Consider the following 12,980-nt stretch of genomic DNA (forward strand, 5'->3'; position numbering starts at 1 on the left):
CCACTATCAGAATAAACAAATAGTGACTGCAGCTGATTGGATGCAGTCACTCTTCGACTGAGAATTTTCTGATCAAAGGATGATGGGTGGGATTCTGCTGACAGGGCCCCCCAATGAGTACATTTCAGCTAGTTCTTCAAGAAGCTGGCCAAATTTCACGCAGTGTTCAGGGGCGTATTTACCGCAAGGCAAACAAGGCGTTTGCCTAGGGCGGCACCTTGCTGGGGGGCAGAAGTAGTCAAACGCCTTGTTCTACGGTGTGGAAAGTGGGGGAGAGCGGGAGCCCGTTTTTGTTTGGGGGTGGAGGGCGGCCTGCCTGCTTGTGCTTGTGAAGAGGGTGGGAGGGCGGGAGTCCGACAGCGTAGACGATGGTAAGGTACCGACCCGAAGATTGAAGATCAGCCGGCGGCCACTGAAACAATCCTACTGCAGCGGGCGAACAGCGGCTCTGTGACCCAGGAAGTGGCGAGGTGATTGGATCGGCGTCACGAGTGCAGGTCAGCCGGGAGCAGAGGGGGGGCTGTTGGGGGCGGCCGAAGCGAGTCTTGCCTGGGGCAGCGAAAAAAACCGCTGCCGTACACACGGTTATTCCATTCAAACATTGGAGGTCAACACATTCAACGAGCAATAACAAAGCATCAAAAACCTTTCTTAAAGCCTTTATAACCCAACCAGGCAACCTAAAAAAATTGTGGCCCCCAGGAGGTGTTTAGAAACAGCTCTGGCTTAATACTCACCTCCTCTCTGGAACTGTCCCTAGCAGGGACTCATTTCCACCACTAGATGTCCCCAGTCATGTGGGCCAAATGATGGCCTTTGAAAGATTTACCCCAGCAATGTTTTGCTCTAATTCCTGAGCCTCACCCAGCCATCCTTCCATACCAACAGCACGGCATGGAGGGGCTCGGTGAAGGTGGAGGTGAAGGTGTGGAGGTGTCTGATGGGATCACACAGCTGGTAGAAGGACAGACGGCCCTTCTCATAATCCAGATATACCCCCAATTTCTGTAGAGGAGAATCCACGTCTAACTTGACTTCTTTTGCGTTGTGAGACACCAGATAATCTTTCTGACACAAGCGTAAACACCAAGATTTGTTGTTTTGCCCGATGCCGGACGCATCCCCTTTCCGTTCCATGCTGGGATAGGCCACCCCAGCCCTCCAGTTCCCAAGTTCACTGGTCTCTATGGCCCAGTAATGTTTCCCCGAGCTGAAGGTCTGAAAGCTCAACACTTGGCAATAATTCTTGAACCGGCGTGGCGTTTTGGCCCACAGCGTCGTCTTTGACCAGGTCGCGCTTTTCAGGTCCCCCGAAATGGCCACATCGACTGCCGCCGTGTTTGCGTCCAATAGCATATCTTGAACGCTGAACCCTTTTTTTGTATTGGTCACAATATTGGACAAGGACGAGCTTAAGGTCAGCGAGATGGACACTTCATCCAGATCGTCTATGACCTGGACCTTTTTGTCGTGCCCCTCATCAAAATCGGCCCTGCCGAACTCCCTTCCTTGTAGGACGGTGAGTGGGTCAGCCATCTTGCACAGTTCCTCGGTGTGGGACATCTTCCTTAGCAGATCTTCTTTCTTTATTTCCAGCTGCTGAATGAGATCTGAGACTGACAGTGAAACTTTATCTTTCTGCCTGGAGATGTCGGTCAGGATCCGCTCCTCCAAAATCTTGAGTTGCTCTCGGAGGTCTATGAACAGGGCTGTAACTTGGGCCGTGACCGTAGATGCTCTTTCTTGCACCTCTGCCTTGTGATCTTGTAGGTTCTGGACGCTCTTCTCCGTCTCTTCTCTCTTTGAAGTCAACTTCTCCAGAACCTTCCTAAGTCTGTCTTTCTTCTTCTCCGAGGCTTCCTTCAGAAGCTCCACATGGTGCCCCCGATGTTCCCCAAAAACACAACAGGAAACACAGATACATCTAGCATCCTTGCAACAGTAATATTTCAGGATCTCCTTGTGAGTTGGACATTTCCGGCTTTCGATGGAACTGGTGGGCTCGGTCAAGACATGATCCGTGGAGTTGCTGTGCACGCTTAGGTGAACTTCGCACAAGGAAGCCTCGCACATGAGACACGTTTTCACCGCCGGGACGGAAGAGTGGACGCAGTAGGTGCAATAGATGCCGGCTTTCTTCTGCTCGGGTTTGGTCAGTCGGAAATGCTCCACTATGTTACAAAGCTTCGTGTTGCGTTGCAAGGGGGGACGCTTGGGGTACTCGGCTCGGCATTCTGGACAGGTGTAGGCTTTGGACCCCGCTTGAGTATCCAGCACGGACCTGATGCAGCCCTGGCAGAAGCTGTGTCCACACCGCAGGGTTACAGGCTCCGTGTAGAACTGGAGGCAGATCGAGCAGTTGAGCTCGTCTTTAAGGTTGGCGGACGCCATTGTAGCTGGGAGAAGAGAAGCAGAAGGTAGAGGGAATTCAGGTTCTTAGCTTGTCACGGACATGTAGTGTTCAGGCTGCAGCTTCCCGGGTATATCAGCTGTTCAGTCCAGTCACTGCACCGAGCTCACACTTGTAATGTGTCCTGAGAATCTAATGTGTCAGCTCTGACCTATCCTCCCCGGCTGCACTGTACACAAGCTGGATGAGGCCAAGTTTAAGGGGGAACACCAATAAAAACACAAAGACTCCAGTTATTCTGGACACGGCTTGTCCATATTAGTTTTCTCAAACTGATCTAGAATTTTGCTGGCATGATGATAGGAAGTTATTTAAGGTAGACAAAGCTGAGTAGTAACATACAGTATAGTTTAACAATAGCTTTACCATTTCTGTGGTGATTATATATATTTACATGTATTTGGAGTACTTTAAATCCTGACCAATGGACATTTTTGTTCTTTTGATCAAATATAAAAAATCAGCTCAGGCTGCAATATTTACTTTCAATCTCGAGATGCCCCCAAAGTACTTGTTCACCACAAGATGTACTCAGTCTTCTGGATTGAATGATACTGTTATGGTACTCTCATAATCCCTGCCAGAACTTCCAATGGTGCTCAGAATCCATGCCAGGACTTCCAAAGCTGCTCCCAGAATCCCTGCCAGGACTTCCAACGGTGCTCTCAGAATCCCTTCCAGAACTTCCAATGGTGCTCTCAGAATCCCTACCAGGACTTCCAATGGTGCTCCTCGAATCCCTGCCAGGACTTCCAACGGTGCTCTCAGAATCCCTTCCAGAACTTCCAATTGTGCTCTCATAATCCTTGCCAGAACTTCCATTGGTGCTCTCAGAATCCCTGCCAGAACTTCCAATGGTGCTCTCAGAATCCCTTCCAGAACTTCCAATTGTGCTCTCATAATCCTTGCCAGAACTTCCATTGGTGCTCTCAGAATCCCTGCCAGGACTTCCAATGGTGCTCTCATAATCCTTGCCAGAACTTCCAATGGTGCTCTCAGAATCCCTGCCAGGACTTCCAATGGTGCTCTCAGAATCCCTGCCAGGACTTCCAATTGTGCTCAGAATCCATGCAAGAACTTCCATTGGTGCTCTCAGAATCCATGCCAGAACTTCCAATGGTGCTCTCAGAGTCCTTGCCTGGATTTCCAATGGTGCTTTCAGAATCCCTGCCAGGACTTCCAAATAATCCTTGCCAGAACTTCCAATGGTGCTCTCAGAATCCCTGCCAGGACTTCCAATTGTGCTCAGAATCCATGCAAGAACTTCCATTGGTGCTCTCAGAATCCATGCCAGAACTTCCAATGGTGCTCTCAGAGTCCTTGCCTGGATTTCCAATGGTGCTTTCAGAATCCCTGCCAGGACTTCCAATGGTGCTCTTAAAATTGCTGCCAGAAGTTTCAATGGTGCTCTCAGAATCCCTGCAAAAATTTCCAATGGTGCTCTCAGAATCCCTGCCAGGACTTCCAATGGTGCTCTCAGAATCCCTGCCAGGGCTCCCAATGGTGCTTTCAGAATCCCTGCCAGAACTTCCAATGGTGCCCACAGAATCCCTGCCAGAACTTTCCCTGAAGCAACATTGGGCATGTCCTCTGACCAGGAGAGTATTTACACTACAACCCTAGAAGTGTCTGGTACTCTGTCTTCTTGCCAGTTACCCTGTTTGGTGCAACAGGGTAACTACTGATTGCCTGTTTAGTTGCTAACCTGGATTGACCTAACTGCCCTCTTTCCTGTTCAAGACCTTCACTTGAACCTGACCACCTTCTTGCCTACTGCCTGCAAATGACCTTTGCCTGGACCTGACCATTCTTTTGCCTGCTGCTTGCCCATGATCTCTGTTTAGCTCTAACTTGGTGGGGCAACCCAGAGGGCCGCAGTAAACCAGGACCACTATGGTTCTGGCCCGTCTCCGCCATCAGGAGCTCTGGTGTAGACCATTTCTCACTTAGACACCGTGGCTCGGGGGAACCTGTGTCACATGCCAGGGAACCCTATAACCAGCCCAGAAGTTACTATGAATACAAAGTGTAATGGCTCCACCAGCTGCAGGGGTGTCACCAACGGGCCCTTCATTCATACAGAAAGCAGCGCTCTCATCACATCAGAGCTGCTCTGTGCATTTCCGAGGACCATCCAGCACTGGCGAAAATTGGAAGAGGGCCTGGCGTGTCACATGATCAGCCACAAGACCTTGGAAAAAAGTGAGTACAAAATACCACTAGGGGGAGGGGGTTTCTTTGGAGGGGGAGGGGGGACACAAAACCCAGAGTTGGGCTTTAAACCTTACTGCTGTAATAATAATCATTTTTCTCCAACATGGCCCCTGAAGTCCCGAACATCAGAGAGTTCCATCTTGATTTTAGCTTTGAAGTCAACACATTGGCCCATCCCCTCGTCCCTCCCCAATCTCTCTATTGGTCAGTGAGGCTGCACATGGCATTGAGGGTCTAATAGTGAGGTGCAATGGGAGGGACATAATTTGTTTCCCATTACCAATAAATGTTGGGGTTTATATAATATATATATATTATTTGTTCCCCTTTGGTCTGTGAAATATCCCATTGGAAGGATTTTGTTACACATCAAGTGCAAAAAATACCTGTTGATCCCGCCAGAAATCCACTTCCTGTGCTCTCTGTTATCAGTGACATTGTTCCCAGCTCTCTTTGTGGTCCCTGCACTCATAGTCCCACTTTAAACTCTATGACAAGGCCACTGGAATCTAACCGCCGGGACTTGCAGTTCCTCCTCGCTGGCTCAAAGGAGTCAACCTGTCTGTGATTGACATCTGGAGTCCAGATCACCGTGTCAGCACGCTCGCAGGAGGACAGGCCAAGCGCAGGGATTGAATGACAGAGATATTTATAGCCAATAGTTGGGCTTTTAGACATTGGTGTTATAAATAGGTTGCTGTATGTACAGTAAAACATAAACAAATACTGAACTGAGGAAGGACACGGCTCAATACAAAAGAGAAGGCAAAATATAAGCCGCTTTACAGGGCTATTCACAAAAGGGTGAAGAGTTTGGAGAAGGCCGGAGAAGTGAACTCCTCTAGGACAACATAGCTGAACTGGGAAGTGATCTGAATTGGAGAATTTTTCCCAATCAGATATGTGGTCTTAGATCGTTCCCTTCTCCAAACTCCTCACCCTTGTGTGAATAACCCTGATAATGTTTAGCGTGTTATGATGATCGCCCGCCTCTAACATGTTTCACCCATACGGGCTTAGAATGTAAACCCTAATAACTGACATTTCGTCCCAGCAGGATGTATCATAAATCAGTCCCATGTTTTGTTTTCATCAAATACTTCCCCTTTTTTATCCTTTCTTGCATCTCTTTGCAGCCACTTCCTGTCTGCTAGACGTGTGCGATTCGCTTCGTTCCGAATCAAAATTCGGACAAATTTTCCGACATTCGGACGCATTCGAATATCCGAACCCCAATGCATCTGAATTTCCGTTTCCGGATCCCGTACCAATTTCGTTCAAAAACTAAACTGAATGGGACATGTGACTTTTCTGGCCAAGCAGATGTGTTTTTCGGTTTAATGCATCCGAATGGGTCTGAACATGAATTTTCGTTGCGGCAACATGGGAGCCATATACAGTCTATACTAAAGCTGAGGCTCCTAGACCCGAATGGTATTCAGGAACTCCCTTATGCAATTCGGAAATTGGGAACCCGAATGCCATTGGGGTCTGGGAGCCTCAGCTTTAGTAATATATGTATATGGCTAAAGGAATGGCTAAGGAATGGAGTTTCTGAATGCCATTCGGGTCTGGGAGCCATATACAGTATATATATTACTAAAGCTGAAGCTCCCAGACCCGAATGGCATTCAGAAACTCCATTCCTTAGCCATTCCTTTAGCCATATACATATATTACTAAAGCTGAGGCTCCCAGACCCAAATGGTATTCGGGAGCTCCTGAAAAGCAATTCGGAAATTCGGATCCCGAATGCCATTCGGGTCTAGGAGCAACTCCCAGACCCGAATGGCATGTGGGAGCATCCGAATGCTATTCAGAAATGCGGAACCCGAATGCCATTCTAGTCTCGGAGCCATATACATATACAGTATTACTAAAGCTGAGGCTCCCAGACCCGGATGGCATTGGGGACCTCCCCAATGCAATCCGGAAATTCGCATCCCAAATGCCATTGGGGTCTGGGAGCCTCAGCTTTAGTATTAATATCTGTATTTGGTTTTCTGTTTTACTCGCAACGAATATTCGTAAACTCATCCGAAACTAACGAAATTCGGATTTCGTCCGAATTCCAAACCTGAACCAAATTGAATTTCAGATCCGAATACTGAAATATCCGAACCAAACCAAATTTTTCCGCAGCTTACATGTCTACTGTCAGAATGCGCTTCAGCGATGGCTGCTTGGCAATTCCTAGGGCAGGTCTCCTTATGGTGACCACGGCGGACCATGACTGTGTAATGCGTGTTGAAATGGCATCTCTATTAGAAGCACCTGTGACATGGTGACAACACAGGAGCACAATAAGGAGACAGCCACAGAGTGTTGTCACCCTATAACAGGAAGTGCTGATTGTGCTGCAGGTTTACAGCTCAGGTGAGATTGTCGCGGTTGGGTTCACAGCGACTTTTAGTTTTCAGCGTTGTGGGTGGGTTGTAATAACATTCAACAAAAAAGCTCCAAAGTCCCCGTTTTCAAAGTCCATTTATTCTTTAAAATTCAGGCAGTGTCATAGTAGGAAACAACAATTCCAACACTCAAACCCCTGTTCGGTAATCCCATATAAGAAGGTCAGCCTACGGGTAGCCTAAGATGGCGCTAACACAGAATGATATGGGGGGAGGGGCACAGCACATTCACATGAACACCAAACATTTCACACGGGAATGCTTACATACGCACATACAATATATATGTATATAAATTATATATTACATATGTGTAAAGAGCGTCCATAGTCCCTTCACATCAACTAACCTACCTACTGATGCTGTAAAGAGAACCTGTCACCAGGTGGCTTACGTAAGAATCTAAATTTTAAGTCTTAAATAGGGAAGAGCTTGGGTTTGGACCCAACCTGAGCTCCTCCAAACCCAGAAGCTGCATGGGTCCACCCGCCCTATCAGCTGCAGGCCGGCGAAATCCCTACAAGCAGCTGCATGTAAACAAAGGGGTGGGATGCCTGTGCTGACATCATTGACCTTGTATGGCCCCATGACCATATTAGGTCAATGCCATGGACTGGGTGGTCATATTAGGTCAATGTCATAGACTGGGTGGCCATATTAGGTCAATGTCATAGACTGGGTGGCCATATTAGGTCAATGCCATAGACTGGGTGGCCATATTAGGTCAATGCCATAGACTGGGTGGCCATATTAGGTCAATGTCATAGACTGGGTGGCCATATTAGGTCAATGTCATAGACTGGGTGGCCATATTAGGTCAATGTCATAGACTGGGTGAGCCCTATCAGCTGCAGGCCGGCGAAATCCCTACAAGCAGCTGCATGTAAACAAAGGGGTGGGATGCCTGTGCTGACATCATTGACCTTGTATGGCCCCATGACCATATTAGGTCAATGCCATGGACTGGGTGGCCATATTAGGTCAATGCCATAGACTGGGTGGCCATATTAGGTCAATGTCATAGACTGGGTGATCATGTTAGGTCAATGTCATAGACTGGGTGGCCATATGAGGTCAATGTCATAGACTGGGTGGCCATAGGAGGTCAATGTCATAGACTGGGTGGCCATATGAGGTCAATGTCATAGGTTTGGTGAATATATTAGGTCAATGCCATAGACTGGGTGGCCATATGAGGTCAATGTCATAGACTGGGTGGCCAACTTTGGTCAATGTCATAGGCTGGGTGTCAGAAGTCACCTGAGGTTGCTGTTCCATCAAGTGCCCATAACAATGTAACAACAAAGCCTTGTAGCTAGGAGGAATGTAAACATCTACAGGGCTCTGTGTGGGGTATGGTTATGGTGACTTAGGAGCTGGAAGACAGCGTGTGTTATCAGCATGAGTTCAGGCACCTGGATATGGGAGGGATTATCAGACCTCAGGGGCCTACCACCTCTTAGAACCATTATTAGTAACACCATTGAAGGGGTACATCTACATAAGTGAACTTGCAACATTGTAATCATTTACGACTGAAGGTTTCATTTCTTACATAAAAATCAGCTGCAACTGGATTTACAAAGTTTCAAAAACTTTTTTTTTTAAAAGGTTGAACCGCGGTTTTGGTGGACGCCCAATGGGTCCAACCACCCGATGGCGAGAGTGACTCTGGTGTCTCCACTCTTACCGGGGTGTCACCTTCCCAACGTTGTGTTCTTCAGATGGAAGGTTGAGGAGTCCATTACAACAAAACCATCATTCGGCTTCTTAATGTCCTCGACGGGGTCGGAGTTCCGGTGAGGAAGCCAAGATGTGATTCAACTTGCCGGCAATCACACAAACATGAACGCTCGGTCATGAGAGTCAAGGAACCATTGATGAGGTTGTAATGGATTCCAGAGGGTCAGTTCACTAAGATGTACGAGTCATATTAAAGACAACCTACCATTCCTCTCGCTGTCCATTCTGACAGTCCCGGAGCGTTAAGTCGTAAGCTCCGTATTGCTTCTTCTGTCATGTCACAAATATATTCTCATCACACTCCTTCCAGGGTAAAGCCGGGAGCATGGGGGTGCTGCACCTGGTAAACTGGGGTAAACATAGACGTATAGGTCCTCAGTACTCCATGGATCCATACAACTGTCCAAGAATTTATTAAGTCTTTCCTTTTTCTTCTTCATTTTTTGCATAGATAAAAAAAGGACATTTTAGGCCTGGTGACTACCTACCCCCTCTCTATCATTTAAAATACACCTATGATAGACCTTTCGTTTCTTTGTAAGTGGGCAAACTTACCAAATCTGCAGGGGATCAAGTCATTATTTTCCTTACTGTATGTACACTATATTGCCAAAAGTATTGGGACGCCTTTACACGCACATGAACTTTAATGGCATCCCAGTCTTAGTCTGCAGGGTTCAGTATTGGGTTGGCTCCGCCCTTTGCCGCTATAACAGCTTCATCACTTCTGGGAAGGCGTCCACAAGGTTTAGGAGTGTGTCTAGGGGAATGTTGGACCATTTGTGAGGTCAGGTACTGATGTTGAGGAGGAGAAGGCCGGGCTCGCAGTCTCCGCTCTAATTCATCCCAAAGGTGTTCTATGGGGTTGAGGTCAGGACTCTGTGCGGCCAGTCACGTTCCTCCACCCCAAACTCCCCCATCCATGTCTCATGGACCTTGCTTTGTGCACTGGTGCGCAGTCATGTTGGAACAGGAAGGGGTCATCCCCAAACTGTTCCCACAAAGTTGGGAGCATGAAATTGTCCAAAATGTCTTGGTGTGCTGATGCCTTAAGAGTTCCCTTCACTGGAACTAAGGGGCCAAGCCCAACCCCTGAAACACAACCACCCCCCCCAAAATTTACACTTGGCACAATGAAGTACCGTTCTCCTGGCAACCGCCAAACCCAGACACACCCATCAGATTGCCAGGCAGAGAATCGTGATTGGTCACTCCAGAGAACACGTCTCCACTCCTCTAGAGTCCAGTGGCGGCGTGCTTTACACCACGGCATCCCACGCTTTGCATTGCACTCGGTGATGTAAGGCTTGGATGCAGCTGCTCGGCCATGGAGACCCATTCCATGAAGCTCTCTACGCACTGTTGTTGTGCCAATCTGAAGGCCGCATGGAGTTTGGAGGTCTGTAGCTATTGACTCTGCAGACAGTTGGCGACTTCTGCGCACTGTGCGCTTCAGCATGCGCTGACCCCGCTCTGTCATGTGACGTGGCCTACCACTTCCTGGCTGAGTTGCTGTTGTTCCCAGTTGCTTCCACTTTGTTATAATACCAGTAACAGGCGACCGCGGAATATTTAGTAGCAAGGAAATGTCATGAAAACACCTGAATCCAATGATTTAGAGGGGCGTCCCAATACTTTCGGCTATATAGTCTATATACACACACCAGGAATAATAATTATGGAGAATATAATAAAATGGTGATAGTTGCAATTTTGTATGCTACATGATATTAACAGAACTGTCTACTAAACCCCTAATGTCACCTGTGCACTCCAATGAAGCTACTCAAGCACAGATCGTGCTTGAGTAGCTTCTTTCCTGGCCATAGCGAGCAGGGAATGACAGCTCTGAAACTGGAAGTGGTGAAAAGCTTGTCGCTTCTGGCCTCACTCACCGCAGGGACGATTAGCGAATGTTCACAGACCGTCCTCTCCCACTGACACCTGCCATGGATGTCCCGGGTGCCCAGGATACACGGCGGGGGAAAGGGTGGTCAGGCACTATTATATGGATGGTGTATACTTTGTTCTCTCCTAGGTCACAGCTTTCCTGCAATTTCCAGATAGCGGTTGTGTAACAAACCACTTTATCTTCCTTAATCCCTCCTTCCTGCTTTGCTTATTGCCTAAAATAATTGCTTTTTTTTTTTATTAGCTGTCCTCAAGCAAAACAAATATATTTGCAGTCAAGAGGAATGGCGCGGGTCGACGATATTTTTGCATCATGATTACATTTTTTTTAAAGGTAATTCCACAAATAATGTGTGAAAAGTGTGAGATCCGTATTGTTTTCGCAGTGAATAGCTGCAAAGGTAAATCCCGTCCTTCTCTGTACAAGGGCTGGAATTAGACTTTAAAGCGGGACTGTCACACTTCCGGGAGTGATGGATCCCTGTGTCCCCCCCTGCCGTGTGCCCCGTCTTCATCCGATGACTCCTCTGACACTTGTAGTCCTGCATTGAAAAGGGCGCAATGCTGAGCCACCAGAGCAGCGAGTATAGTGTCTCCTCTATTGTAGGGGGCTGCTTCACCTTTTGGTGACATCAGCGCCACTTTAAGGAGGAATATCCAATGATGTTCTTTTCTGAGTTTTACAATCTAAATATTGCAAACCTTCTCCTACTATGTACAGTAAAACCTTCACACAACTGCAAAGAAGAATATCCGTAAAAAATAAACCAGGGCAACTGGACTTGCTGTATTTTTCTTGGAGACGTTTCAATGGTCGTCCGACCAGCTTTCTCATTGCAGAAATTGAGACAAAACAAGTCGGATAACCCAGCAATTCGGGTGACCAAGCAAGTCGGGTGACCAAGCAAGTCGGGTGACCAAGCTATCGATGATACGAAATCCCCGGCACTCCATACAGCGTACAGACCTTGGATGAGAGGTTGGTGCTTGAAGTGACAACACGGATGGCGCCGTGTCAGATACAGTCCATAATAGAAGTCACCAGCACTCGAAGATATGTTATGTTTCGGGGCCACGCAGGGTCCCTTGTTCTCGGCGACATAGTGACGTCACTATGTCGCCGAGAAGAAGGGACCCTGCGTGGGCCCGAAACGTTGGCTGTTTGGCGCATGTGACGATCCAATAAAAAAGTGCTTTACTTCTTGCACATATCATCGAGTGCTGGTGACTTCTATTATGGGTGACCAAGCATGTCAGGTTACCAAGCTAGTCGGGTGACCAAGCAAGTCGGGTGACCAAGCAAGTCGGGTTACCGAGCTAGTCGGGTTACCGAGCTAGTCGGGTTACCAAGCTAGTCGGGTTACCAAGCTAGTCGGGTTACCAAGCAAGTCGGGTTGCCAAGCTAGTCGGGTTGCCAAGCTAGTCGGGTGGCCAAGCAAGTCGGGTGGCCAAGCAAGTCGGGTGGCCAAGCTAGTCGGGTGGCCAAGCTAGTCGGGTGGCCAAGCAAGTCGGGTGGCCAAGCTAGTCGGGTGGCCAAGCAAGTCGGGTGGCCAAGCTAGTCTGGTGACCAAGCAAATCGGATGACCAGCGAAACGTCTTCAAGAAAAATACAGCAAGTCCAGTTGCCCTGATTTATTTTTTACAGACATACCATGACCCGGATGAATGAGAACCTTCACAGTCATGTAGCCATAAGTAAAGATTGATTGTTAGAATTAGCAGTAGTGAGAAACACGTGTTAGGTTGGAGTGAACTGACCACCCTCAGGTCGTGTGTAACTATCGTACCCAACTTCATAAAACACCTTTACGTTCCGCACGAGTCCTTTACAGGAAAACACCTCATTTTCCCGTCATCCCTCCCCACGCTTTCCAAAGTCTCATGTAAGATATAAGGTCTTTGGCTTTGATCACATGGCCACCACAGGCCACGCTGCCGTTCACATCTCAGTCCCCCCGGAGTATTGCTTCGGTAAAGTGTGCGCACACCGTGATAGCCCATCGACAATCCATGCCGCACTAGGGAAAGGAAGGTGAGGGAGATAAAGCGTGGCGAGATACTTCACAGAAAAACCCCCACACATTGGAAAAAAAGCTTTTTTGCTGTTTCATCAAAAAACACGAAGAGGAAATCCCAACTCGACAAAAGGGGGGGGAGGGGCAAGCAGGAAAATCTGTGGGAGATAGAAAAAAGGACAATAAAAGGTGGAAAAAAAACCTCTCGGTGAAAACGGCAACGTTTGTATACTGCATTTATCACAAAAATTCTCCTGCAGGGCGGAGTTAAGGTTTCAG

General features: G+C 47.9%; 1 protein-coding gene across 1 annotated transcript; it reads right to left on the reverse strand.

The window, feature by feature from the left end:
* Nucleotides 1-846: 846 nt before the first annotated feature.
* LOC108801602 (E3 ubiquitin/ISG15 ligase TRIM25-like) lies at nucleotides 847-2,391 on the reverse strand. Its single transcript, XM_018573494.1, has one exon. The coding sequence runs from the start codon at nucleotides 2,389-2,391 to the stop codon at nucleotides 847-849; it is 1,545 nt and encodes a 514-aa protein (XP_018428996.1).
* Between the last annotated feature and the right edge of the window lie 10,589 nt (nucleotides 2,392-12,980).

Source organism: Nanorana parkeri, unplaced genomic scaffold (genome assembly GCF_000935625.1).
Source record: "Nanorana parkeri isolate BGI_ZX_2015 unplaced genomic scaffold, ASM93562v1 scaffold2399, whole genome shotgun sequence".
Taxonomy (NCBI): Eukaryota; Metazoa; Chordata; class Amphibia; order Anura; family Dicroglossidae; genus Nanorana; species Nanorana parkeri.